General features: G+C 44.0%; 2 protein-coding genes across 15 annotated transcripts in view; one reads left to right on the top strand and one right to left on the bottom strand.

Annotated features, from left to right (window-relative positions):
• The window catches only part of LOC147128220 (MAM domain-containing glycosylphosphatidylinositol anchor protein 2), a 178,373-nt gene that overhangs the window by 96,188 nt on the left and 57,972 nt on the right, over window positions 1-24,213 (bottom strand). For all 14 annotated transcript variants that reach the window (XR_015083825.1, XR_015083824.1, XR_015083827.1 and 11 more), the window contains 2 exons: window positions 8,376-8,515; window positions 2,517-2,691 (listed from right to left, as the gene is read on the bottom strand). Coding sequence is in view for 1 of the 14 variants with exons in the window: in XM_086018589.1 (XP_085874715.1) it covers window positions 2,517-2,691; window positions 8,376-8,515 (315 nt within the window). In the remaining 13 variants the exon portion in view is untranslated. The remainder of the gene's footprint in view (window positions 1-2,516; window positions 2,692-8,375; window positions 8,516-24,213) is intronic.
• On the top strand, window positions 17,070-21,176 carry LOC147128221 (low choriolytic enzyme-like). The gene is made up of 9 exons (XM_086018449.1): window positions 17,070-17,247; window positions 18,162-18,265; window positions 18,953-18,971; window positions 19,092-19,151; window positions 19,251-19,397; window positions 19,473-19,590; window positions 20,423-20,601; window positions 20,688-20,769; window positions 21,044-21,176. Exons 1-9 carry the CDS (start codon window positions 17,187-17,189, stop codon window positions 21,174-21,176), a joined length of 903 nt encoding a protein of 300 aa, XP_085874575.1. The 5' UTR covers window positions 17,070-17,186.

A 24,213-nucleotide genomic window follows, 5' to 3' on the forward strand; every position in this document is an offset into this window, starting at 1 on the left:
TGGCTTTGATCTAATAATAGCTGCATATATGAATAAAATCTTGCAGTCATTATTCCAAAACCAAAAGCCTGGATTCTAAGGAGTTGCGGCAAAGCCTCCAAACATCCAAAAGATCACTCTGGGTTTGGCCTTTGTTCAACTTGCCATACAAACACGTAGTGGAATCTTTGCAGTGCCTTTCACTGTATTCATTTTCGGGAGCAAAAACGGCCAGGCCGACAAAACGAAATGGCAGACTTCTTGTGTTGTTTTTGGGCATGGCTTTTTGAGACGACTTTTGTGACTCTACACATGATAGATATGATAGTCAATCTATTATCAGGCTCTAAGTTTAAAGGAGAGTCAGAAAATTTGGCCCAGATGCTAAAAAACTCAAATATTTCACAAGATAAGAGTCGAGCCTGCGTCCAGTATAGGAGGTTCACATTTTGCAGCAATTAAACAAACGCTCCAAGGACTACCGCTGAAACAGGACCTTAAAATGGCAACCAGAACATAACAGTTCCAATCTATTTGCTTATGTGTATCATTAAAGATATGTGTGAGCTAACACTCACATATGTGGTGTCAGAACAATCACTCCCAAAGCTATGTGCTGCATGGCATGAAAATCAGATGCTCGCGTAACAAGTTGTTGTTGTTGGGAGGTCTGCCTACAAAACAGCAGTTTTAGTGCTCATTAAAAAAAAACACATACATGCAAAGCAGCTAAGAATAGCATGTGCTGCAGCGGTCCATCAATTAGCGTCACCCCCGGGGGACAACGGCAACATTGCTCGGGAGAAGTGGTGTGCTTCTGCAACACAATGCAGGCGAATGGAGTGCACACGTGCAGAAGGCCACATGCAAGGGCGTCATACTAAACAGGTGAGAGGAATCGGAATTCCACCTTTCGTTCAAATATTCGAAGGTGAGGAGCATCTCTTTTTCATCTCTCGCGATTACATCTGTATAAAGAAAGAAACAGTGGAACACTCGAGTGGCCCAAATGTCGCACACATTGGAGTTAGCCCGACATTTTTGAATGAGACCTCCGCTAAATCACGCATGACTTCCTCAAATGTCGTGAGTGTGCAAAGTATTTCTCACTTGTACCTTTAAGTTCGAAAGCTGGAGTCTAGCCAAAATTGGACTTATTCATCAGTTGAATCTTGACGCTTGTAGAATTCGGAGTGTGAAAACATCATCACATGTGACGTTATGCAAGAGCTCCGCTAAACTCACGTGAGAAATGTCAGCATAGCCACTGTGGCGTGGCTTTTTCAGATGACGACGACTCAACTGCCAGCACACATTTGACTTGACTTGACACCGTACATCTACATTCACTGTATATATTTGATTTATTCATGCTGCGTTTTGCATGTAGAGCAAATTCCCTCTCCGACGTGCAAACTCATTCCACTATGGCATATACTGCATTCATCTGCAAGTGCTCCCTCAGGAGTGCAATTAGAGCATTCTGGTTTGTATTTACTTGTCTCCGGAGCGACCTCAAACTGCCAGCAAGCTAAAGGGGCTGGGAGTGGAAGGCCTCTTTTGATTTTCCCCCGGCCTTTACACCGCGCCTCATCCTTCTCCGTTCCCGGATGTGCTCTACCAGCTACAAGCCCCCCGCCTCCGCCTTGCTGAATGACTTTTTGGTCAGCGACCTCTACAAATAAGGAGGTACCAGGTGGTGGTGCTTTGGATAAAAGGGAGGACAATGCGGGGAAGAATGGATGTGGATAAGTGGCTACCCTTCAAGCAGAGTAGGACCTGCATAGACTGCAGCCAGAGATGAAAAAAAATGGCCGTTGAGAACCTCCCTTCAATGAAAGTGGCTTTACTCGTATTTGGAACATCACATGAAATGGATCAAGAATGTGTGCAGGATTTTTATTCCCCAAAGATAATGGATTTTTGGATTAGGTTAGGGTTAGGATCCCAAAACCTAATTAGGGTTTAGTGAGAGTAAAATATGTAAATTTGGATTTAAGGTAGGGTTAAGGTTTAAATCAAGAATTAGGGTTAGCTACCTCTTCAAATAAGTAAGTACAAGTTAGCAGTGGTGAGGAAAAGGGTGTGGTGATGTGATGTGAATAAGAGACTGATCTTCATGCACAGACACAGACATATAGACTGCAGCCAGAGATTACAAAAGTTGACTTTGAGACCTGCAAATCAAAATGGCTTGACTCCCATTTGCCCCCCGCCGCACCTGTCAACATCTTTGACTTGCTCCACAAGCCGAGAATTGGCAAAAAAAAAAAAAAAAAGGAATCCCAGAACTATTGCAAACCGAGAAAGTCAATAAGAAATAAAAAACTATGATGGCTCTCTTAGCAGAGCATTCCACTGTATAATGCCAGCCTACGATTTTTTGCAAGGTTATATTAAAACGTTACAACATTATAAAACACTGCTGCTGGCTGCACTGTCGAGTGTGTTAGAACGCTACAAACACGCTAGTAAAGCTTTTTTCAGGTCGCGACTAGCTGGCGGCACCAAGGTCTGAGTTTACTCTTCTTACTCACAGTAGACGTCCACCCGGATAGACTTGATGGCGGGCGAGCCGAGGCCGTTCTCTGCCTTGCAGTAGTAGCGGCCACCCTGCGTCCTCAGGATCTTGGTGATGTGCAGCGTTTCATTGAAGACGCTGGAATCCTGGAAGCGGTCCGACACACTGCCGGCGGTCTTGGTCCATCGGATCTGCAAAACGGTAAACAAAAGACCTTAGACCATGCTGATTATTCAAGCAGAATTATTAAGATTTTGTGTTTTTGTAGCGACTTGTATGCAGTGGAGCTGACCATGGAGAAAAGCGGGGCTTTTTGTCCATAAAATAGCGTTAGGGTTTCGGGTTAAACTTAGGATGTCCTCTTCTTTGTAATTGAAGAAACTTTACAATCTATTTTGGTCGAATACACAGGACCTTACAAAGAAAACTCAATTTCAGGAAGCCAAAACTTGAAGTCTTGGCTGTTCCACGCAAGAACCTCACAGCAGCGCTCTCAGCATGACTACCTTTCACTAAGTGACGGGACCCCGTTAGCCCGTGGCATGGCTGTGTAATGAAAGGTGAAATAGCTATACTCCCCACCCCCACCTAACACCGGCTTGTAATTGACTCTCCATCATGGCCCTCCCTTGTCCTCATTAAAGCATGCAGCATGAACAGGTAGTGTGACATCTGCGGCCCGAGGGCTAGTCGCACACAGTCGGAGGCACCCAGCGTAAGGCTCCAGTCGATGCCTCATCCTAAGTAAGCCACAGATGGACTAGCTTTGCCCGGAGAGCTTCACATCTCCGGTCTGTCTGACTGTCTGCAAATTAGAATCCGATCCTTCCTCACTGGATGGTGCTAGCATCATCTCCACATACCGATAACATCCACACAGATAGCATCGGATAAACAAGGATATCGGTGCATGCGGGGATTTGCTGCTATCTGGGGAAATTGCTGCTGTGGCTGCTGTTTTGGATCTTGACAGCACCTACCTAAGGTACACATGGACTGGGACACACTCAGATTGGTGGCCACTATCCTGATGATGTCGCCCTGTATCAGATGCTTGCTAAGGAGCTTGAGGCCAAACGATGGTATGTTGAGAAGTTTATCGAAGGCTAGTGTTGATATCATGTCTCGTGGATCTTACAGATGAAACACACTGGGCATAGCATTGAAAAGACATGTCTACGGACTAAACACATCAGGTAGCGAACAAAACAGGAACATTGATGGACGAAAGAAAAAGGGTTAGACTGCTGAAAAAAAATATTTAAAGACAAACAAAATGGGGAAAGAGCCGAAAAGATGATCAGAAAAACGCTGTACACGCCACACTTTGCGTGTCCCACAGCAACATTTAAGAGCATCTGTGACCATTAAAAATGAAAAGACTCTAAATGAGCACCCTGAAGAGAGAATAGTTCTCTCGGCCTGATTCAAATTGATGAATAGAAAAGCACTCCATACAGTGGGAAAAAAAAAAGCACAAAATCAGCAAATGATCGATGCTAAGTGTTAGAAACATGAGTTCAGCAAAAGTTGAACTCGCCAGCATAAATTACAAAGTTTTTACGAATTTCCACACCACCTTCACATAAGCATAAGGATCTTAAATACAGAAGGAAGCCGGCTTGTGTTGACCTCAGCAGAATTTCTACAAAATCAAATTGCGAACTTGTCTTAGTTCTCTTACCCTTAGCTATTTTGATTTTTTTCCCATGGGATCACCAGGAACCATGTGGAAGGCAAGACTTGAAGGAAGCACGATGAGAACAGTTTGACCCTCTTGGCTTTCAGTAGTGCATCACAAACAATCTTGATCTGAGAGTCGCTGGCAGATTCCAGCAATGATGATGATCATCACTTTTTCCATCAACACTGACAGGCCTGCTTTATTAATTTATTTTTACCATTTTTGTACCTCCTTTTTTCCTGCTCAAAGGATTTGGACATACACGTTTTACATATTAAGCTGTGCGCTTTAAAACAGTGGCTTTAAAACCTCTTCGGTCCAGGTCGAGTTTTTTTTCCTCATGGACCCCCTCATAATCCTAAATCCAATTAAACATAATAACCATTTGCACCACTAAATGCCATGTGAATTATTTATTGTTTTTACATTTCAAGCTAAATATTCATGACATGTTTAATAGAATGCCACGTCTCCAGAGCCCGTTTTGAAAACCACTGCTTTAAAAAAAAAAAAAAAAAAATGCACAAAGCATGACAGCAGTTCCCTTCCTGCGAGAAGAAGTAAAGCCAACAAAATAATCACGCCATCCCTACTTAATTCCGACGTTGCAATAGGAGGGATCAACATTTGCCTATGAGGAAAGCGCAAGCCCGCCCAGATTAGTCTGAGCAGCGGCTGAGGCCGTGCTTGCTGCGATGCCCCGGCGAGGTCTAATTGAAATGCGCCCGGTGTCTGCTCTTATGCCAGCATGGCATGCTGCAGCACGCGTCCGTGCCGGTGAATCGCCCGTAATTCCTGCTGCAACACTTCCCCTCGCCCAGCCGCGCGACGCTTTCCTAATTGCTCGTCGCGTTTCCTTTTAGGCACCCACGGTGGTCCGTGCCACTCAGCCGCGCAGCCGACTGTGGCCAAGCATCACAATCAACCGATCAGACACGGCGGAGGGGGGCGCAAATTACAGAGCGCAAGCGCGGGGACGACAGGTCTATATTAACGGAATAGTGACTGAACCTTTGGGACATGGTCCAATGGAGACGTTGATATCACGACATGCCCGACTTGTCGGGAGGAAATGAAACACACGATGGCTGAAGTGCAAAAAATACATTGAGCTGCAAGCCGTTGAGCCAATGGTGTAGTGTAACCTAGATGCGCCAGGGAGGCGCAACATTTTCAACAGAAATGGATGAAACGGAGCGGTTGACGGACTGACCAAAAAAAAAAAACAAAAAAAAAACTGTTGACAGAATGGAGAACGTAGAGCACTGAAAAGAAAATGGAGACGAAAACGACCAGGCAGATTGGCGAAATCAATGACGTGATAGTCCAGGTAGCGCACTGAAACGGAGCATCAGACAGAATAGAAATATTTACAGAAAAAAACAGAGCAATGAAAAGAAACTGGGGATGAAAATTACCAGGTAGAGCGTTAATGGGAAAAAATCTATGACGAGTGCTCTGAAAAAAAGCGTCAGAATCCGCCGAGTGGTAAAAAGAATGTCTACGGACAAGACGGGTAAAGTCGAGCGCTGAAAATAAATATCTATGAAACAAAACAAAATGGGGAGTGTAACAAAAAGAAACATCTCATCATCAAAACGAAAAGCTAGGCCGGGGAAATGAATGAAAAGAATCACCTGTGAATGAAACACAGACCAGATTGAGTGCCGAAAAGCAACATCTATAGACAAAACAGAACGCACGTGAAAAGAAATAAGAAGTCCGAGCAGCTCGTGTGCTGAAAAGAAAGATCTATAATGGAAGCGTAGCCGAGGCTGAATGCTACCTGTAGTTATCTCGCATGTTTCAATGCTGGTGCTTTTAATTGCAGTTTGAACTGCGAGTGAAGGTTGAGGCTAAAGTGTGGCTCCTTAGAGGATGCTTTCAAGGCCGACTCTGAAAATGAGAACGATTCAATGGTGTTCAAATAAAGGAGCATCTGTTGACACCAGCGCTGAAGGCCGAGCATCTTGGGAACTTCGGGAAACAGATCACATACGCCGACAAGTCTGTCTCAAAGTGAAATTTCCAAAGGCCAGAGGTCGGCCTATTTGTACTTGCCGACCCGTGGCGCCGTGAGTTGAATCTGGTCGGAGAATAATTGAAACAGGAGAGGGAGGGGAGGCGGGAAAAAAAAGGTGTTTGCACTGTGTGTATGAGGCTGGTAGGCTTGTCGGGCAGGCTGTATGAGGCTGGTAGTCAAACACAGCCGTGTGGACATAATGGATGGAGGCCAGGCCAAAGGAGACGAGGGCAGATGGCTTCATCATCCCCGAACTCTTTCAACGATAGAGGCGGCCAAAGAGCAGAAGTCATCCGAGTATGAACAGTCCAAATCATAGACGACTGATGAAGATGTTTACCCTTTGCCCGGCTACGGTAGACCGAGAAGCAATGTGCGATTGCCTTGCCTTTTCATGGAGTCAAACTAACGGAATAGATGAGGTAGAGTGCTGGAAAAAAAAAAAAAAAAAAAAACTTCTATGGATGAAAACCGCATGGTCCAGCGGGTAAGAGAAAACGTCTATGGGCAAACAAAACCGAGCGCTGAAAAGAAATGTCAAAGCACGACCAGACTGTGATGTCAACTGAAAAGAAACATCTAAAAGACCACGTGGAGCTGTGGATAGAGACATCTATGGATGAAACGGACCGGGCAGAGCACCAAAAAGTAACACATTCCAAGTAGACCACTGAAAACAATCGTTATGGATGATAAAGAAACAGCTAGAATGCTGAAAAGAAAACCGGATGGATGAAACAGACCAGGGAGAGTTCTGGAAAGAACATCTATGGATGGCCAGATTTGAAAAGAAACATCAATCTTTTCAGCGCTCGGACCCATTCGTTTGGACCCGCTCTACCCAACCGGTTTCATCCATCGATTTATTTATACTGTCACAGATGTTTCTTTTATTAAGGGTTAGAACTACTAGTTAGAGTTGTGAAAATAATATCTATGATGACAGAGACTGAGTAGAGCACGAAAACAATACAGGCCGACACAGTGGAGCGGCGCAGCTATTCGGAATTCCACGAGCGTCTTGGTTCCAACCTTTGGAAACAACACAAATGAGTTTCCATCAAGTACACAGTCCCCACTCCATTTAAGTCCTCACAACTTGGTTGGAGGATGGATGAATGTTTGATTCCAGAGAGCAGATGAACTGTTATTTAATGTTTAACACACAACTCTGCTTGTTCCAGACACTTTGGATTTGGTCGTCAACATCTCAAAACGAGCCTCGGGAGGGCTACTGACGCTCCGCAAAACTGTCTCGACTTGTGAGGAATGTCCGGGATGAGCCCAGTTGGCGCCTGCTCATTCAAAGGCGCCACCAAGGCTTGTCAGTTGTGTGGCCGCCTGTCCACAGTCAATTAAAACTGTCCAAAAATTCAAGAGGCACATGTAGTTGCTCCAAGGAGTCAAGGGAAATGTTTTGTTGCTTCCTTGCTCCATTTCCAAAACACCCAATTTAATCTAATCCAAATAAATGAAGGATGCATAAACCCTCAAAAATCGTTAGGCACGTGTATGTGAAATGTACACGCACACATAACGTGCTGACCAGCAATTAAAAAAGCAGCCTCACTTTTTTTCTAACAGAATCCAAACAATCAATAATCTTTATGCTCGGGAAGTGGAATGGACAGCGACTATCGATCAAATGGGTGGGGGCTAGGAGGTTATGTAAATGAATGCAAATGAGCTCGCTGCTGTGCAGATTTACGGCACGGCTCCTGCGTGATTTGGGGTGTGCCGGCAAGCAAATTGGAAGCAACGTTGGGCGAGTGTTTCAAAGGTTAGTGTGTGGACATCCTGCCAGCGTTTGTAAATGTGATGACGGCTGACATTTGTCCCGAAACGGACTAAATTAGCAGGCATTTAACTACGAGCGACCCGATTGGCTGGGCTCACCCCCTCCAAAAAAACAAAAACAAGCCGTAGTGCTATGATGTTAAAGCGGAAGCTGAGCCAAAAAACTGTCTTCACAATAATATGTTCTATGCGCCCCCACTAGTCTAAAAACGCCATTCTGTTTAATATTGCATTTGTGGGACATGAATTAAGTATAAAAATCCACCCGTTTTTATCCATCTCAGGGGGCGGCCATTTTGCCACTTGCGGCCAAGTCAGCACTGATTGAATGAGCTTAGCTTGCTGCTGTAGCAGAGCACCGAGTGGCTCACCTGCGGCCGAGGATGTCCCGTTACCAGGCAGCTGAGCTCCAGGGTCTCGCCCTCTCGGATGGTGTAGACGCGCTCCGTGTGCCGCTCCTCTTCCACGTTGCAGGCGTGCCCTGAGTGGATGATGCGGACAGTAGGCGGAGCTGCGGAGACAAGGAGTAGAAACGTGGTTAGCTTGAAACCTGAGAGTTGCCGAGTTCGATATTGGGTGGTCCTGTGGAGGAGGATGGGGGGGCGGCTCAAATATTCAATTTGCTGACCTTCTATATTAATAACATACATTTAGCCCCAAGAACGCTTATTAAAATGGAAAATATCAGCACAAGCTCCCATCCTGAAATGCAAATTCACAATTTAAAAAAATAATTTAATTAGACATTTACTGTCACATCTTACAGTGGGAAACTATTCCCGCTGTTACACCCCTCAGGCCTTGTTGACATATGAATACAATATGAGTGCACTTTGATGGCACACAAATGAGGAAAGGGGAGGGTTTATTCAGAGTAAGGCCTTTATTTGTCAACTCACTCATCATTTTTGCGTCAATGTTGAAAGGTTTTTTGCTTTGGATTTGTTCCACTTTTTTCTCCTTTTTTGAACTACACCATAAATGTCAGCGGTACAGATGATGATGCAACACAAGGCGGTATCAGGTATCTGTTTTTGTCTTGAGACATCTATTTGAGGTGTGGCGCTTGTGATTGACTGGGTGACAGCAATCAATTGATGCATGCCGTCTGCTATTTGAGGAAATCCTTTTTCAATCTACAGGCGACCAGCATCACCACTATGTTTAAGGTGAGGCATTCACTCAAGTGGACAAGGCACCCGGCGTTCAATTGAGGCATCTAATTAAGCGGAGGCTACTATTTAAGCGGCTACACACATGCAACATCAAGGTGAGGCTCCCATTCAAGTGGACAATGCACCCGGTGATTAATTGAGGCACGGCGTCTGTTTGAGCGGAGAACCGTCTTTGACTCCATTCAATGGGCTCCCGACACTCAACGACAACAAGCCCGTGCCCTTCTCTTCCAACCTGCCTGCCTTTTGATACACTGGTGCTGAGTCCCAACGGGGGGTGTTGGTGGCTAGCGGGCCGCGATAAGGACTGGCGGTGAGGGAGCTTCATGCAAGGCTGCCACTTAAAACAAAAGGAGGCTTGGTAACAAGACCCCAGGGCGGCAGTCCGGTAAAGTACTAATGTCATTTAGTCCAATGAGCCCGCGTCTGTGCTGCACGCTATATGGCTCCTGCAGGAGAAGTCAGGGAAACACCCATAATTAATGAGCCCAAACTGTGCACACAAACACACACACACACACACACACATACATCATATTCTTTACGCATAAACAAGCTTACAGCGACAAACACGCCTCGCTTAAGCTCACATAATGGCCACAATAATGCGTTTGCAGTCGCAGATATGCTTGCACAGCGAAGAGATGCTCCTCTCGCATCCGCCCCCCCCCCACGCTCCCAGCAGTGAAACAAATCGCTGTCATTAATACGTCGTTTCCAAACGTGTCATTAAAACGGCTTTCTTTCATTACTCATAGCATTTGCCATATTGAGACGTGGCGTTTGCGGCGACATCTCGGCAAATATAGCGCCTTTGCTGTCAACGCATTTCGCATGGGCACTTTATTATCGTACTCTTCTTTTCTATTACGTTAAAACTGAATTAAACTATTCTTAGAACCTAACCCTAAGCACTAACAGTAACCCCTCAAACATAACCCCCCGAACCCTGGACACTAATCTCCTAAACGCCAGCGTGCCCACATGGAACCTACTCAAGCAATGTTCAGACTCCACACAGAAAGGCCAGAGCCTGGATTCAAACTGCCAACCTTAGGACTGTGAGGCAGACGTGTTTATGGGCCGCCTTGAATGGTAGTGCAAGGAAAATAACAAGATGTACTAGAGTTGCTTGTTATTTTGCCATTGAAGTGTCTGCCATTTAATAGCATTGTTACAAACGGCAACTAAAATGCGGGTTTGACTCAGTGTATGTGGACTCATTTACATAATCGTGTCTATTTTGGGTTGTAGCGTCACTCCCACTCACTTCCTTTAACACCAAAACCCCTTTAGCAGCACACACAAACACAAAGTGCACACAACAGAAAAACAAGCAGAGAAGCAGGAGATTCACGTGAGGTCATTTGCATAAATTAGGATAAGGAGGCTACACTGGCTTGTAATAGAAAACAAAATCAGTATTACTGCTTGTACTTTGGCCATCTACATCATTTTGATGGAACAACTAGGACACCTCTCGTGCTGTGCTAGCAACGATGCTAATTGCACTGATTAAACAACTACAGTATAACACTAGCCGAACTCCCAATACAAACCATCCTATCCGCTACCACTGAGAGCCCAAAAACCCTTTGACATCTAGTGCCAGATTTTTTTTTAACCTGTATGCGTAAAAAAAAAAAAACTATGCATTTATCAACTTAATGAACTGCTACAGAGAAGACAATTTTTTTTCTCTGCATGTTATGAAAACATTATGAACTCTGAAAAAAGATGCTTACTTGAAGTTTACATTTGATTTTGTATTTGTGAAATTGAAGCCCTCCTTAAAAAAGGGCAAATACAAACCAAAAATGCTGTCTGTGTTCTATCAGTCAGTTGTCAACTGTAATGTATTTCCAAATATTAGCTAATTACCGGTTGCTCCTGAACCTCAGCGTACTGCATCAGCACGTTAGCTTCACTTTCACACACGGCTGTAAACTGTCACCTGTGAGGTTTGAGCGATGTTTGAGAATTTAGCACCTAGCATTAAATGATCTCTTTTCTTCAGAATTGTCTTTTTTTTTTCTTGGATTTATCCATCGTTTGCCTACCAGGGGTTGAATAGCTCAATAAATCTTGGCGCACGGAGTCGTACAGGCGTGCTTCTGATGCATATATTGAGCACAACAAAAAAGCATTTTATTTTAATCTTACACTTAACTCATTCACTGCCATTGGCGAATTTACTTGCCTTGTCACAGTCCAACCCAATCAATCAAACAATCAATCAATCCCAGGAACTTATTTCTATTTTTTTCCAATTTTTTTCAAACGTTAGGGTAAAAGAGGGTCTGAAAATGTCTGGCAGTAAATGAGTTAAAAACCGAATCAACTAATACATTTAAATTAAATACTCTATTCAATTCCCAGAGTCAGAGAGCGCCACAGCAGAAGAACGAAAGAGCCAAATGTGGCTTTTGTAGCTGCAGGTTGCAAACCTCCGCACTAAACACAACCCTTCCCCTAACACTCCCCCATAGCCATAACTGTAACCGCTGCATTTTCATATATGCAGCCAAACGTCCCCGGGCCATTTTATAAGGTAGCAGGCCTACGGTAATTGAGTGCGAGGTGCTCGTGGTATCTGACTTGAGTGTGACGCATGAAATGAATAGTTTGTCTCACAGTTGTCACCACGTGAGCACTTCCTCCTAATGGAGAATGGCCTCATGGATGCGTTTAAACGTCTTGCCAGCAGCACATGCATATTATTACATCAGGCCTTGTCAGGCGCTATTGATCACGCACTGTAATGCACTCGCCTCCACTCCTCCGCCTCGGCGCTGTTATTGTAAATGAGACTCCGTATGGATCCGGGCCGGGCGCTATCAGCGCGGATCATCCATCACGCCGAGAACACAGACATTCATAAGGTGCGTGGGACGCACAACGCCGCTTTCGGCCGCTTCAGCACAAAAACGAGACAAGGGCTTCCAATCGGGTATCGAACTGCCGACTTGATTTAACGGTTGTTACTCGGCGGAGGAGTTTTTGGACCGTCCATTGGACGGGGCATCTCTATTTTTAGCACACAAAAAACACAACACTTTGTTACTGCCAAGCTGCCAAAGTTCTACTGCGACGGCCCCTGTGGAGGCGTGAGTGGGTTGGATTTTAGAGGACATCTTCATTGCGGCGCCGCACAGCTGGGAATGGAAATTTACCCGAACTGGCTGCCACATGTCAGCAGATAACAACGTATTTGTCTTTGGACTTGGTGTCGCAGCATGTGGCCCAAGACATTGACGGTAGTAAAATAACAAAGGGTAAACAACACTTGTTTTAACATTTTCATCCTGCAAGAAGAGGAGAAAACACCCTGTGACCACCAACTAAACAATTCAAGTGTTTACAGGTACTCAGAACGGGGAGCAGAAAAACAACCTCGGGAAATGAGCCACATATGGCTTCACTGCAGATACACATAATGCAGAAAACAAGGTCTCCGGACTCAAACAAAAGCTGGTGTCACATAAACGAGAGCTGCCTCGTGATGACAAACATTTACAGCTACTCGACAAAGTACAAAAACAAAGTCACTCAATGAGCCACACAATACCTCACGGTTAACACAGGGCTCCTCTCAATTCTCTAATTTCACCATCCTTGGTCCTCCCACCTCTGTTTACTTGCTAGCTCCTCCCACAAGAAATTCCATCAAGAAGACGAGGAGATTGACTGATGAGTGAGGCGGAAGGAGGGATAAACGTTTGTAGAAACGTGACTAGCGTTCCTCCATGACGTTATTTTATGGAGCTGCAAACAACTACATACAGGATGACGCCACTGACACATGTCACAAATGGCTGAATCATTACTATGACCACAAAAGTCCACTTTATGCTTTGTTTCAAGGAGGAAACATACATTCAAGATCACCAGCTCTTGTGCATATCTGTAGTGTAGAGCCATCAAAATGCTCCAAATGCCTTTGACAAAATGACAGCCCAAATGTATAGGCTACGTGTTATAAGCCAAAGTAACCATGAGACAGTGTAATTGGGTCTTTTTGGAATCAAATAGAAAAGACGCTCAGTAAAATATGTACAGTGGTACCTCTACTTACGAACGTCTCTTCATATGAAATTTTTAAAGTACGAAACGCCTCAACAGGAAAATATTGCTTGGAACGGATTAGGGTATTTACATGGAAAAAGCGTCTCTACTTACAAAATTTTCTACTTAAGAAATTTCTTCCAGAACCAATTAATTTCATAAGTAGAGGCACCACTGTATATATAAATAAATATGCCTTGCTTTTGTGACAAACACTGGAAAGAGTAGTAAAGACACATGACCACAAACATGCAATTGTTTGTAGTTATTCAGAACAGCAAGACAATATCAATATCAATCCTTCACTGACTCCAACTACACAAAGCACACAGAAATGCAACGTCTTGGGTGAATTTTCATTACAGTGGTCACCCCATCGGCAGTTAGTTCCATCATTACCGTCCCACATGCCCAGTTCCCCCATCCATGCTGCCACATCGCGGTGCTCCATGCTCCCTCCCCTACGCTAGACTAATCAGACATCTGCGGGGGACGGATAAAGTCCAAACATGGATGGCGTCCAAAGCGGTGGTTGTCAGTTGATAGGCCCTAGCTCGTGGCGGCTCACTGAAGGGAGAATATCTGGCAAGCTCGTGAAGATTCAGGGCACTGCCCGCCAACAAAATGTCTTTCGATTGGACGTCAGTGACTCCCCTGTGAGCTGATTGTCCTATCAATGCCCACAGCGGTGCATGGCTGACAGGGACGCCTTGGCTTGGAGATGTGACTGTGTGTGTGTGTGTGTGTGTGTGTGGTGGTGGGGGGGGTATGTGTGTTGGGGGGGGCGGCTGCAGCTCATTTTCAACACTTCATTATTCCCCACAGAACATGACATGCAGTTGGCTGGGAGAAACAAAAAATATAAATATTAAAAATATTTGTAGACTTGAGAATTTGCGACTCAATTTTTCTTAAGAGAATCGATATATTATAAATCGGTATATTACAATTGTAATGGATTGCCTGTTTTGGGGGCTTTCAGCATTCCTGACTAATTTTTATAAGTTTTCTAATGCAAGTAGAGTAGAGCATTAAAGTTAGATGATTTTGCATAAAAGGCCAAACTCTAATATGTCAGATTGGGGGGGGAAAAAAAAAAAGCATCGGTTTGACCTAACAGCACAAAATTGTCTGGACATGTTTAACGGGAGTGTTGGATTATTAATGGGTATCTTTTGTCCTTTCTCCTAAGCGATTTTTTTGGGGGGGTAAATCCAAACAAATGAGTGGTGGACCATGTTTGCCTGTACAAGGAAACATGCAAACTCTTCATGAATCCGACTTTTTTAAAAATGCATTTAACGGAAATAAAAATACGAACCTGTTGGTAATTGTAAATCCGTGAATGGCAGCGCAAACGTAGATGGCAACAAAACGCCTACTGTTTTATTTCATGTTGTTTCTAATCTCTTTAAGCGCTTAGCAAAGAAAGCCGCGCTAGCGTGGCTCTCGCGTTGCGCAATGTGACACATTAGGCGGCATTGTGACACCACCCATTAGCCTGCGAAGTAAACAAAGACCAACACAAACACGAATAAACGTTACTTAGTGTCGTGTGTCGTTGAGGCTACCTCGCTTTGACAAGCAGTCAAGGGGGATTCTTTCGGTAATATTCTGTTTATTACGACATACAACGCTTGGATTGTAAAGACACTGAACTGCTTACAGTTACTCAGAAGAGGCAGTACAAATACTGTATACGCTAAATAACGACTCACAGTTTTTCAACAACCATGTACTGACTGCACAGATGCAAAGAATGCAGTACAACACGGTCTTCCGACCGGCTGACACACAAAATACAATTGTTGACAGTCACTCAAAACATAAGATGGAAGTGACAGAAGAGCCACCAAAGACATTATAAAGAGCAGATACTCCCTGGAGCATATAACGTCTTCTGACTAATTGTTTACAGCAAAAGAATGGAATTGTACGCTATACAAGCATATGCCCGAGACGTTATACGGCGATGATTTACTGTTACAGTAAAATTTAAGTGCTTTAATTTGAAAGTTTGCGAGCGTGATAATCATGATCACTCGAGGGGTTTACATGGGTGGTTTTTAGCCCTGGAAAAAGGCTTTTGCGATCACTCTTTTTGAATGTGAAGAGTGGGCTGTGGGATGCGGATGAGTCACAGCGGTTCAATAAAAGGCCTGATGTACAGCTGATGCATCAGCAGCGCGTAGCTGGCAACCAATAATCGCCCGCATCCGAGAGCTCGCTGGTCCCGCCATCCATAAAGTACACTGAGCCCCCGGAGGAGTAAAGGCAGATGATAATTAAACCTGTTCTCCGTCACGCCCTCTCGCTGTACTTCACCCCGTCATCACCGTCACGCTGTTGATACCTCGTCCGTCAACCTGATCGCTGTGCAGTGGCAAGACTGAGTTTCTGATCGCTATTTGCTGGGCAGCTATAATGAGCCCTCAGACCAGCCAAGGCCCTTTCTGTTGGTCTAAACACTATCACAAGCACTGATCTACAATACAAGACAATAAATTACTTCTTTGTCCAATCAGATTTCAAATTCATCCTCACAGGGCCAGAGACACTGGTGCTTGATGTCGTCAGTATTTTTCCGTCCTCTCATTGGCTGGTCAGAGCAAAACACATTTGCGATTTGCGCACATAAATACATTTACTAATCTCCGATTAGTATAACATAGACCGGTGTTTGAAAAGCACTTGGACAATGAGTCACAGGCTGATTCACTGAGTCTAATGAAAGAGACACGTACACATGATCTAAAATATTGAAGAAAAGGATGGGATCTTTTATGTATTGTGAACTAAACAATATAGAGACAATTTTCCTGCAGTTGCCATGGCAACACCAGGGGGGGTAGGGACACCATCCACAACAACAACAAAGCCGGGCAGCAACAACTGACCTGCTGACCACAGAGAACCCGTAATTATAGTGGCAGCGACATGACAAGGAAGACGCTGGAAAGATTAGACATGGAATGCACTTCACAAGACGGCAACTGCTGTCAAGTTCGCATCAAACGTGGCGTTGTGTCATGGTGACAAACAATTCCTCACGGGAGTAACCTTGCTGTGATGAACCCACCTGCTGCTTCTATAAACTTTTATAAACACCTGATGATCTCCATTCTTTGCACATAAGGATAAGCCATCTTGTGCTGACAAACATACAATTGTTTACAGTTCGTTGGCACCCAGGAATGGATGATGAACAAGGAGAAATTGCAGAGAGCAGTCATGCTGTATCACATTTCACAAGGTCTTCTGACTAACACGGGAGCTGCTGTCAGGCTTATACTAAACATTCAGGCCACTCATGGTGACAAACCTACAATTGTTACAGTTATTCGGGGTACAGGAATATCTGAGTGATAGACAAGACGCATATAAAGTAGGCAGTATACAAGGGCTGACTAACACGGCAGCTCCTGTCATGCTTGTACTCAACACGGAGCCCACTCATGGCGAAAAAAAACATACAATTGTTTACGGTTACACTTCCATTTGAAAAACAATGAAAATGACAGCAGGGTGTAAATGAGCTGCGTCTGCTGCAGTTGCACATTAAGCACGGGCACCATAAAGCTCATAAAGCGGACGGATGGCTCATACATCAGCTCTGCGAGTGCAAAAAATAAATAAATCACACACGCATACAAATTAGATTACCTAAGCAAGCACACGCATCAGCGGAACAACATAGACCCACATGCATACACACAGAAAGCCATGCATGTGCAAAAGGCATGATCAAATACTGTCAAAGTGACCATTTGTCAAGCTCTTGTTGGGAGTCCATCTGGGACACAATAAGCAATACGCGCACACAAGTAGGCACACACAACAATTCCTGAATCCCTGAGATCATAAACGACACATTATCATGATGTACGGCGTCTCATAAAAGGCCACCGCAACGGGATCCGAGTCAGGAAGCTGGCGACCTTGATGTGTGAAATCGGCTCCGGAAAGAGTTTACGGTCAGCCGGACGGCGTACCTATCCCTCAGGTAAACACCGCAAAATGGGAGACTCGCTGATTTAGACGCCGGCGAGACAATAAAGACGAACAGGCATCTGCCTAAACAAGTTGTGCCCCCGCTTTGTGAATGTTTTGATGTTTTTGGAGCTCAAACACTATAAAAGCTTAAGGGTCTTAAATATCTGTTTGGTTGTTGGCTAAGAATCGTCAGAAATGTATTTCCCTGATGGACTATGAAGAAAATGATCCATATTCAAGAATGACTCATTATTTAACTCAGCACCTGAAACCTATTCTGCTCCTTTTAATGAGTTAAGATCAACTGTAGTCGGCTTTAATAATTCCGCAGCCCCAGCTCACTCTTAATGTCCCCAAGAAGCAAGCACAAAATCCCCGATTGTAAAAGTGTCCGCTGCTAATGGAGCGATCAGATATTCAGCATCCCTGCATCGCTTTCCATTATGACAAAAATTAAGGCTGCACTCAGGGCTCGAGACGCCAACAGTGTTTTTTTTTTATTTAATTGAAAAGCTATTTCATTTCTTGATTGTATTTATTGTTGCCATTCATCAACATTCAGAAGAGATTTAGCTTGCCAGGCACATCTCAGGAAAACACTCCTGGGCTATCAGTAGTGTTTAAAACAGACAGGAAAGATAAGGGACATGATGGTTTGTTTGATACGGCGTGTTTGTTACGTTGGTAGTCAAACTTGGCAACGGGATTCCTCCACGTCTGAAACATGATGCTCGGCAGCTTGACAGCCGCCTACGGTGTGGAGATGAGAATCTGGTCCCTGTGTGTCAATGTTTGGTCGAGGTGTGCGGGTCACACCCGATTGTTTAGGACCCTAAGCTCCTAATGCCCAAACACGGACACACCTTGAGCGGCTGTATATAAACCTGCGCCTCACCGATCATCAGCATCAACTTCTTCCGAAAGGGGAAACAGTCTCACAGAATCCCGAAGACGCAATGGATTTCAGAGCCGTCATGTTCATTCTTTTGCTGCAGCTCGTCACCCTCTGCTATGCACAACCTGGCTGGGTGAGTACCGGCACAAAGAAAAACGCTTTACCAAATGTGACGGTTCAACTGGAGAGGTAGGCCCAGAACAGATTTGTGTTTCCGACAAAGTCCTCCAGATCAAGGCCAAGAGTCAATACTTTGGTCAAGGAGACTGATTGGAAGGGAGATTGGTGTACTTTCTGAAAATCCAAGCCATTATTTGGAGAAATTAAAATGTATGAGACGGGATTTGAACAATTCTTGCTGACGATTTGACTTTATTAAGCCTGAAAGGTATGGACAAAGAATGGATGGAGGGTCCGTGGGCCAGACCCAGCCTGAATAGTCACCAGTCTACATAAGAGACACTATGTACTTAAATGCCAAAAAGCTCAAATTCAACTAAACAGATGGTTAAAAGTACAAGGTATCTTTCTGTTTGTTGGTAAAAATAGGATAACCGTAACTGCGATGTGGTCCACCATCTTGTCAACAAGATTGACAGCCCTGCTTTTAACTATCGTACCTCTGTGATTGGTGCAAACATAAAACGTGCCATTGGCACCCTTCGCATTTTTGGACAAAATAGCTGGTATTAAATCATAGAAGGTTGAACTTTGTCACATCATGTGGCCATCATCATTATCTTCAAACCAGTAACGAGAGAACCCCACACCACATTTCCATCCCATCTAAAGTGTATCATTTCTTCCGCTCTCTTTGCAGGACCAGACAGTCGATAACGGTATGTGACCGGCATCCGAGACCCGTCCGTGTGCGACCTTCCTAACGATGAAAATCAATCGGTGTGCTCAAAGTGTGCTTGCGTGTCGCTGCCGCTGAATGTCATCTGCTTTCTCATTAGACAACTCAAGGGCCCAGGCCGAGTACAGCATCTCAGAAACAATCCTGAAGATGAACAATGGTGAGGATTGGAAAGGAAAATTAGAGATTTGATGAGGTTTACGAATGCAGATCGATAGTTTTCTGTCTTTTTCCTTCATTGATTCTTTCTTTATTTTAGGATCTACTGCAAACCTGATGGAGGGGGACGTGATTCTTCCGAGAACAAGGACCGCCATGAAGTGCGCGGTTAACGCAAAGAGCTGCCTATGGCCAAAGTCTGCCAATGGCCAAGTCCAGATCCCCTACATCATTGCAGACAAATACTGTAATTATTTTTGTACCTGGTTCCCATTCTTTCGGTATTGCTGACTTCATTAACGATGGGGCATTCCATTTGCAGCTGCTACGGAGAGGGAAACCATTGAAGGCGCCCTGAGGGAAATTGAGGCCAGTACCTGCATCCGCTTCATCCAGCTAAGAACCCAGAGGGCTTACCTCAACTTTGAGCCCAAATTCGGGTGAGTACCATCTGTTAAAAGTAGCAACAACAATGTGAACCTGACCAATGACAAGCGATGCAAGCTTGTACTTGAGAGGGCTCATGTTAAAATGCTTAAAGCAGAGTAAGCAAAAAATGTTTTGTCCACTGTGTTGTACACTGTATGCTATTCTGAATGTACAGTATGATCTGTCCTTTTAGCAGAGAAGCTAGTGCTAAAAATAAGCACCCGAGCTGATACACCAACTGGGGTCATCACACTATTAAGTTAATCACAAGCCAGTGTGGTATCAACATGACTTTGCAGGATTTTTAAAAGGACTTTGATTAAATTTAGCATTGACACTAGCGCTAAAAACGACACCACAATCATACAAGGGTGGTCCACCAATAACTATCGCTGGCCGCTTAAGTAGTTGCTCCGGGGTTACCTCATTACAAGCCAGTGTAGCTTCAACATGCTTTTGAAAGGGACATTTAAGGTCAAATGATTACTTATTGTTGTTTTAATGGCAGCGAACAAATGTTACGACTTCCTACTACCGCATAATGACTGCATTGCAAGTCATTTGCTTTCCTTGACTACTCTGAATGTATGCACAGTACATTTAGCACATAAGCTTGTATGAAAACGACACCAACATCCAGGCTGGTCCACCAATAAAGATTATCAGCTCCTAAAGCAGGTGGTTTGGAATTAATTGAGTTATCGCAAAGCAGTGGAGCATGACTTTTAGATGGTACGGTAGTAATTTTAAAGTGAAATTATTGTTGCTTTATGTGCATAACATGTTGAGAAGTCACCAGAATTGCAAAAGAAACCAATTTTGTCACCGTGTGAACCCATCCAGGTGCTTCTCAATGTTGGGCCGTATGGGAAACAGACAGTTGGTGTCGCTGCAGCGTTTCGGCTGCGTCCAGCGTGGCATCGTCCAGCACGAGGTGCTGCACGCCCTTGGCTTCTACCACGAGCACACGCGCAGCGACCGCGACGAGCACATCCTCATCCACTGGGAGAACATCCCCGACTGTAAGTGCCTCTCTCCAAATGTTATTTTGTAAAGTAGCGCCTTTACTTGAGCTTTTTTTGTTAAGTAACACATTTCCTATCCTCAGATCAAAAGCACAACTTCGAAAAGCAGGACACTGAAAATCTCAACACCCCCTACGACTACAGCTCCGTAATGCACTACGGAAGGTAAGACGAAAATGTACTCGATAACATATTCCAGACACCCTGTACTGGATGCAGCAAAGCAGCCACAGAACATAGCCAAGATCAAGTTTTCTTCCACTGGGCAGCACATTTTGCTCCCTAATAACTTCATATTCTTGATTTTTCATTATATCATGGACCGACAACTGAGAACAGTTAGCGTACGTGATCACCGTGCAGTGTTTCAATACAAGTGTGAAGGCCTAACCCCACCCCCAGTGTTTGTACTAACACAATCGTCTCTCGAAATCCGTAGGACCGCCTTTGGAGTGAACCAAGCCATAACCATGACACCCATCCCCGACAGCTCGGTAGAAATCGGCCAACGGGAGGGTCTCTCCAAACTGGACGTTCTCCGGATCAATCGCCTCTACAAGTGCTTCAATTAGAAAATGTAGGATGTTATGTGACATGTTATGTGACACTTTCAATAAAATAATGCCAGCCTGATTTCTTCTGGATGTTTTAATTGAGGACTGAGCATGCGAGAGATGAGTTTGAGCCACACAGCAACACGGTCTAACAACAATAGCTTAAAAGTCATTGAACACTCTGTTCCAAGTGGCAGTTTGGAATCGGAAAATGTACAAACATTTGATTTCACCGATTTCAGAACCGGTGTGTTGGATGCAGTAACGCAGACCCAGAACATACTGGGTATAAAACGAAGCTTTCGTAAACCACGCAGCGCAATATGCTGCAGAATACCTTAATAGTGTTGAGATTTCATTGCAGGCTTTACAGATTCAAGATACCCTGCAACAAAACAGCCCCGGGATGCATTCAGAATTTTTTTCATCAGTTTCTCCTCTCACTGCCATTTTTAGAAGGCATTTCTCAGTTGATTTGCCGTCTTAGCTGAAAAAGAAGCAATCAGCTTAACAAAGTTACAGTTAACAAAAAAATAAAGTTTTAGGGGAACGTTTGCAAACGGTGACAAAGAGATGAATTTAATTAGACGCCCCAAAAAAAAAAAAAAAAAAAAAAAAAAAGGAGGACTGGAGAGCAGATATGTAGCAATGTCTTGCTAAATGAGTTCATTTCCATGGCTCAGCCTTGTTGTAATTAAGTTAGGGATTTGTAGAGTCACAGAAAAAGCGCGGGGGTGCGTCTCTGACGGAGAGCCGCTGCTGACGACGTGTCGGGACATAAATCGCAAACCTCGCGCTAACCCTGTTGAGAATTTCGCTGTATTTGTCATCCGGCTACATCCCACACTCCTTTTTTCTTGTTTTTCTTCCACTCTTTGAAATCCTCCACTGCCGCGAGAGGCGGCGGGTGTGAAAGGATTGTGAGGAGATTCAGGCACAGATTCCGACAAAGCTAATTTGTCCATTGTGTGATCTATGATTGCACACGCGGCTACGACAGCGTGGCGTTGGGGACCGTTGGAGGATTAAATGCAAACTTTAAAGCCTGCAGACTCCTGACGGACGCTTTCAACGTTTCATAGCAGAGTTTCGCTGCGTATCCAATTTAGCGGGCAGAAAATATTTACACTCGTCTTGTTTTTTTCAAATATTCAACGCCCTCGTCATGCATTCTCCAAGAAGCTCTGATTAAAGTCAAATTACCGAATGACCCCCTCCAGGAACCTGAATCCTGTCACAGGAGTGCAAACACGGCCGCCGCTGCCACAACACGTCAAAGATAAAAAGTTCACGGAGCTGACAAAGGGAAAGAACTTCAAAACATCACTTTTAACTCTTATTGGACCTGAAAAGTACAAAAATTGGATATTTGTAGTTGCCTTACTAAGTAATGTGGTAATACCGTCACAGGGAAGCACGTTTTCACTCTCGAACGCCTTGATTGTCTTGAGATTTTTTTGGTAGATTAAAGAAGGGGTAGGCAATTTAAATGTTGGTGGCCACGATTTTTCATCAGTGCTACTGGGTGGCCACATAGGACTACCCACTTCCAAGCCAGACGTATGACAAAAATGCTACTTGAAATACGGACAAAATATGTGCATGCAAAATACAAGTCCTTAATATATTTGACAACTGAGCTGTTGCCGCTGTGACTGGGCTGCTGATTCAGACGCACAACAACAACAAGCGCCCATATTCTCCACTAATAAACAACTAAAGCCCTGTTAGCAAACAAATACTAAATGGTAAAAAGGGCATAAACGTAAAAAATAAAGGAGAGAGGAGCCTCGAGATTTCGAAGAGCAGGTGCCAGTTGTAGCAAAGCAGCCCCAGAAGCTTTCTGATACAGAGCAGCACATATCCCTACAGAATACTATGGCAGGCTTGAGATGTGGTTGCCCAGATTCAAGATTCAACTTGCGCCGGATGTAGCAAAGCTGGCGCAAAATGTATGGGTATGAACAATTCTGCACACACATACGGTATGGTATGTATGTGAAGTGTGTTGTCTGAATGGCTCCTAAAACGGACATAGCAGATTTTTAGCTCCCGCGTTTCCTCGCCATTGGCTTTCATATATTTCCTTCCTCGCTTATAATGAGCCGGAATCCAGAGTGTTCATTCCAAGTGCTTTCTAAAGTTCAGCCGAAGCCAATATGAGGCTTCGCCGATCTCAATTGAGTTGGCCGTTCCCCAATGTTTCGGTCATTTAGTGCCTTTTGTTCCGGGTCTCCGTGGCGCCGCTCGGCAACAAGACGCCGTCTCCAACCAGCGTTTTTGCGCCTTTTAAAAAGATGAAAATGACTCGGTTGGATGTTCTAATTCCAGCGACTAAAGCCTTTTGTTATCTTCACTTAAACCTGTGAATAGGATTTGATTCCCTCCATGTGGCGTTTGCATTAAAAAGTGTACCGAGAAGGGATTTAGCACAAGAAGCGGTGTCCAATAACTCTTTACAAGCAATTATGCTTTTCTCTCTGCAGCCTTAAAAACGACAACTAGTTTGAGTGTGTGTCCTATTTCGTGAAGTAATTACTATTTGACAGCCCAAAGCACTTTTTCAGAGTTATTTTCTCTTGTATCAGCAACAGGGTCAAAACATGCTTGATTATTCAGTTATAAAAAGAATACAAATAATTTTCTATTGAATCCCGAGTGCATATTTTCAATTATTTTCGACAGCAAGATTGTCGTATTTTAATAGCCAAATTAGGGTGAAATTCTTTTTTTTTTTATGCACATTATTCATGCAATTAATTTGTTTTTTATATATTTTTTTATATGGTGTATCCAAAAAATAAGGGCAAGTTCAGGATTTGTTTTTATTTAAAGACTTCATAAAGCAAAGCTGTGTTTGTATTGATTTGCTAAAAAAAAAAAAAAGTAGACTCCTTTTTTCAAGATTTCTTTGAAAGCAAATGAAGTGCATTTTTCAAGATAGCCACCATCGAAAATAACGATAGATTAGGTTAGATTATTTTTCTACGATGGTGTGATAGCATAGTTTTAACTTATCTTTTTTTTAAGGGAAAGAGATGTGAAGATTTTTACA

Source organism: Filicampus tigris, chromosome 20 (assembly GCF_054856515.1).
Source record: "Filicampus tigris isolate MCC_2025a chromosome 20, RoL_Ftig_1.0, whole genome shotgun sequence".
Classification (NCBI taxonomy): Eukaryota; Metazoa; Chordata; class Actinopteri; order Syngnathiformes; family Syngnathidae; genus Filicampus; species Filicampus tigris.

Coding starts and splice junctions, on each gene's coding strand:
- LOC147128221 (XM_086018449.1), top strand. CDS start 17,187: ATGTGTGAAATCGGCTCCGGAAAGAGTTTACGGTCAGCCGGACGGCGT. Junction 17,248..18,161: donor ACGGCGTACCTATCCCTCAG/GTAAACACCGCA, acceptor TTCTTCCGAAAG/GGGAAACAGTCTCACAGAAT. Junction 20,602..20,687: donor CTGGGAGAACATCCCCGACT/GTAAGTGCCTCT, acceptor TCCTATCCTCAG/ATCAAAAGCACAACTTCGAA.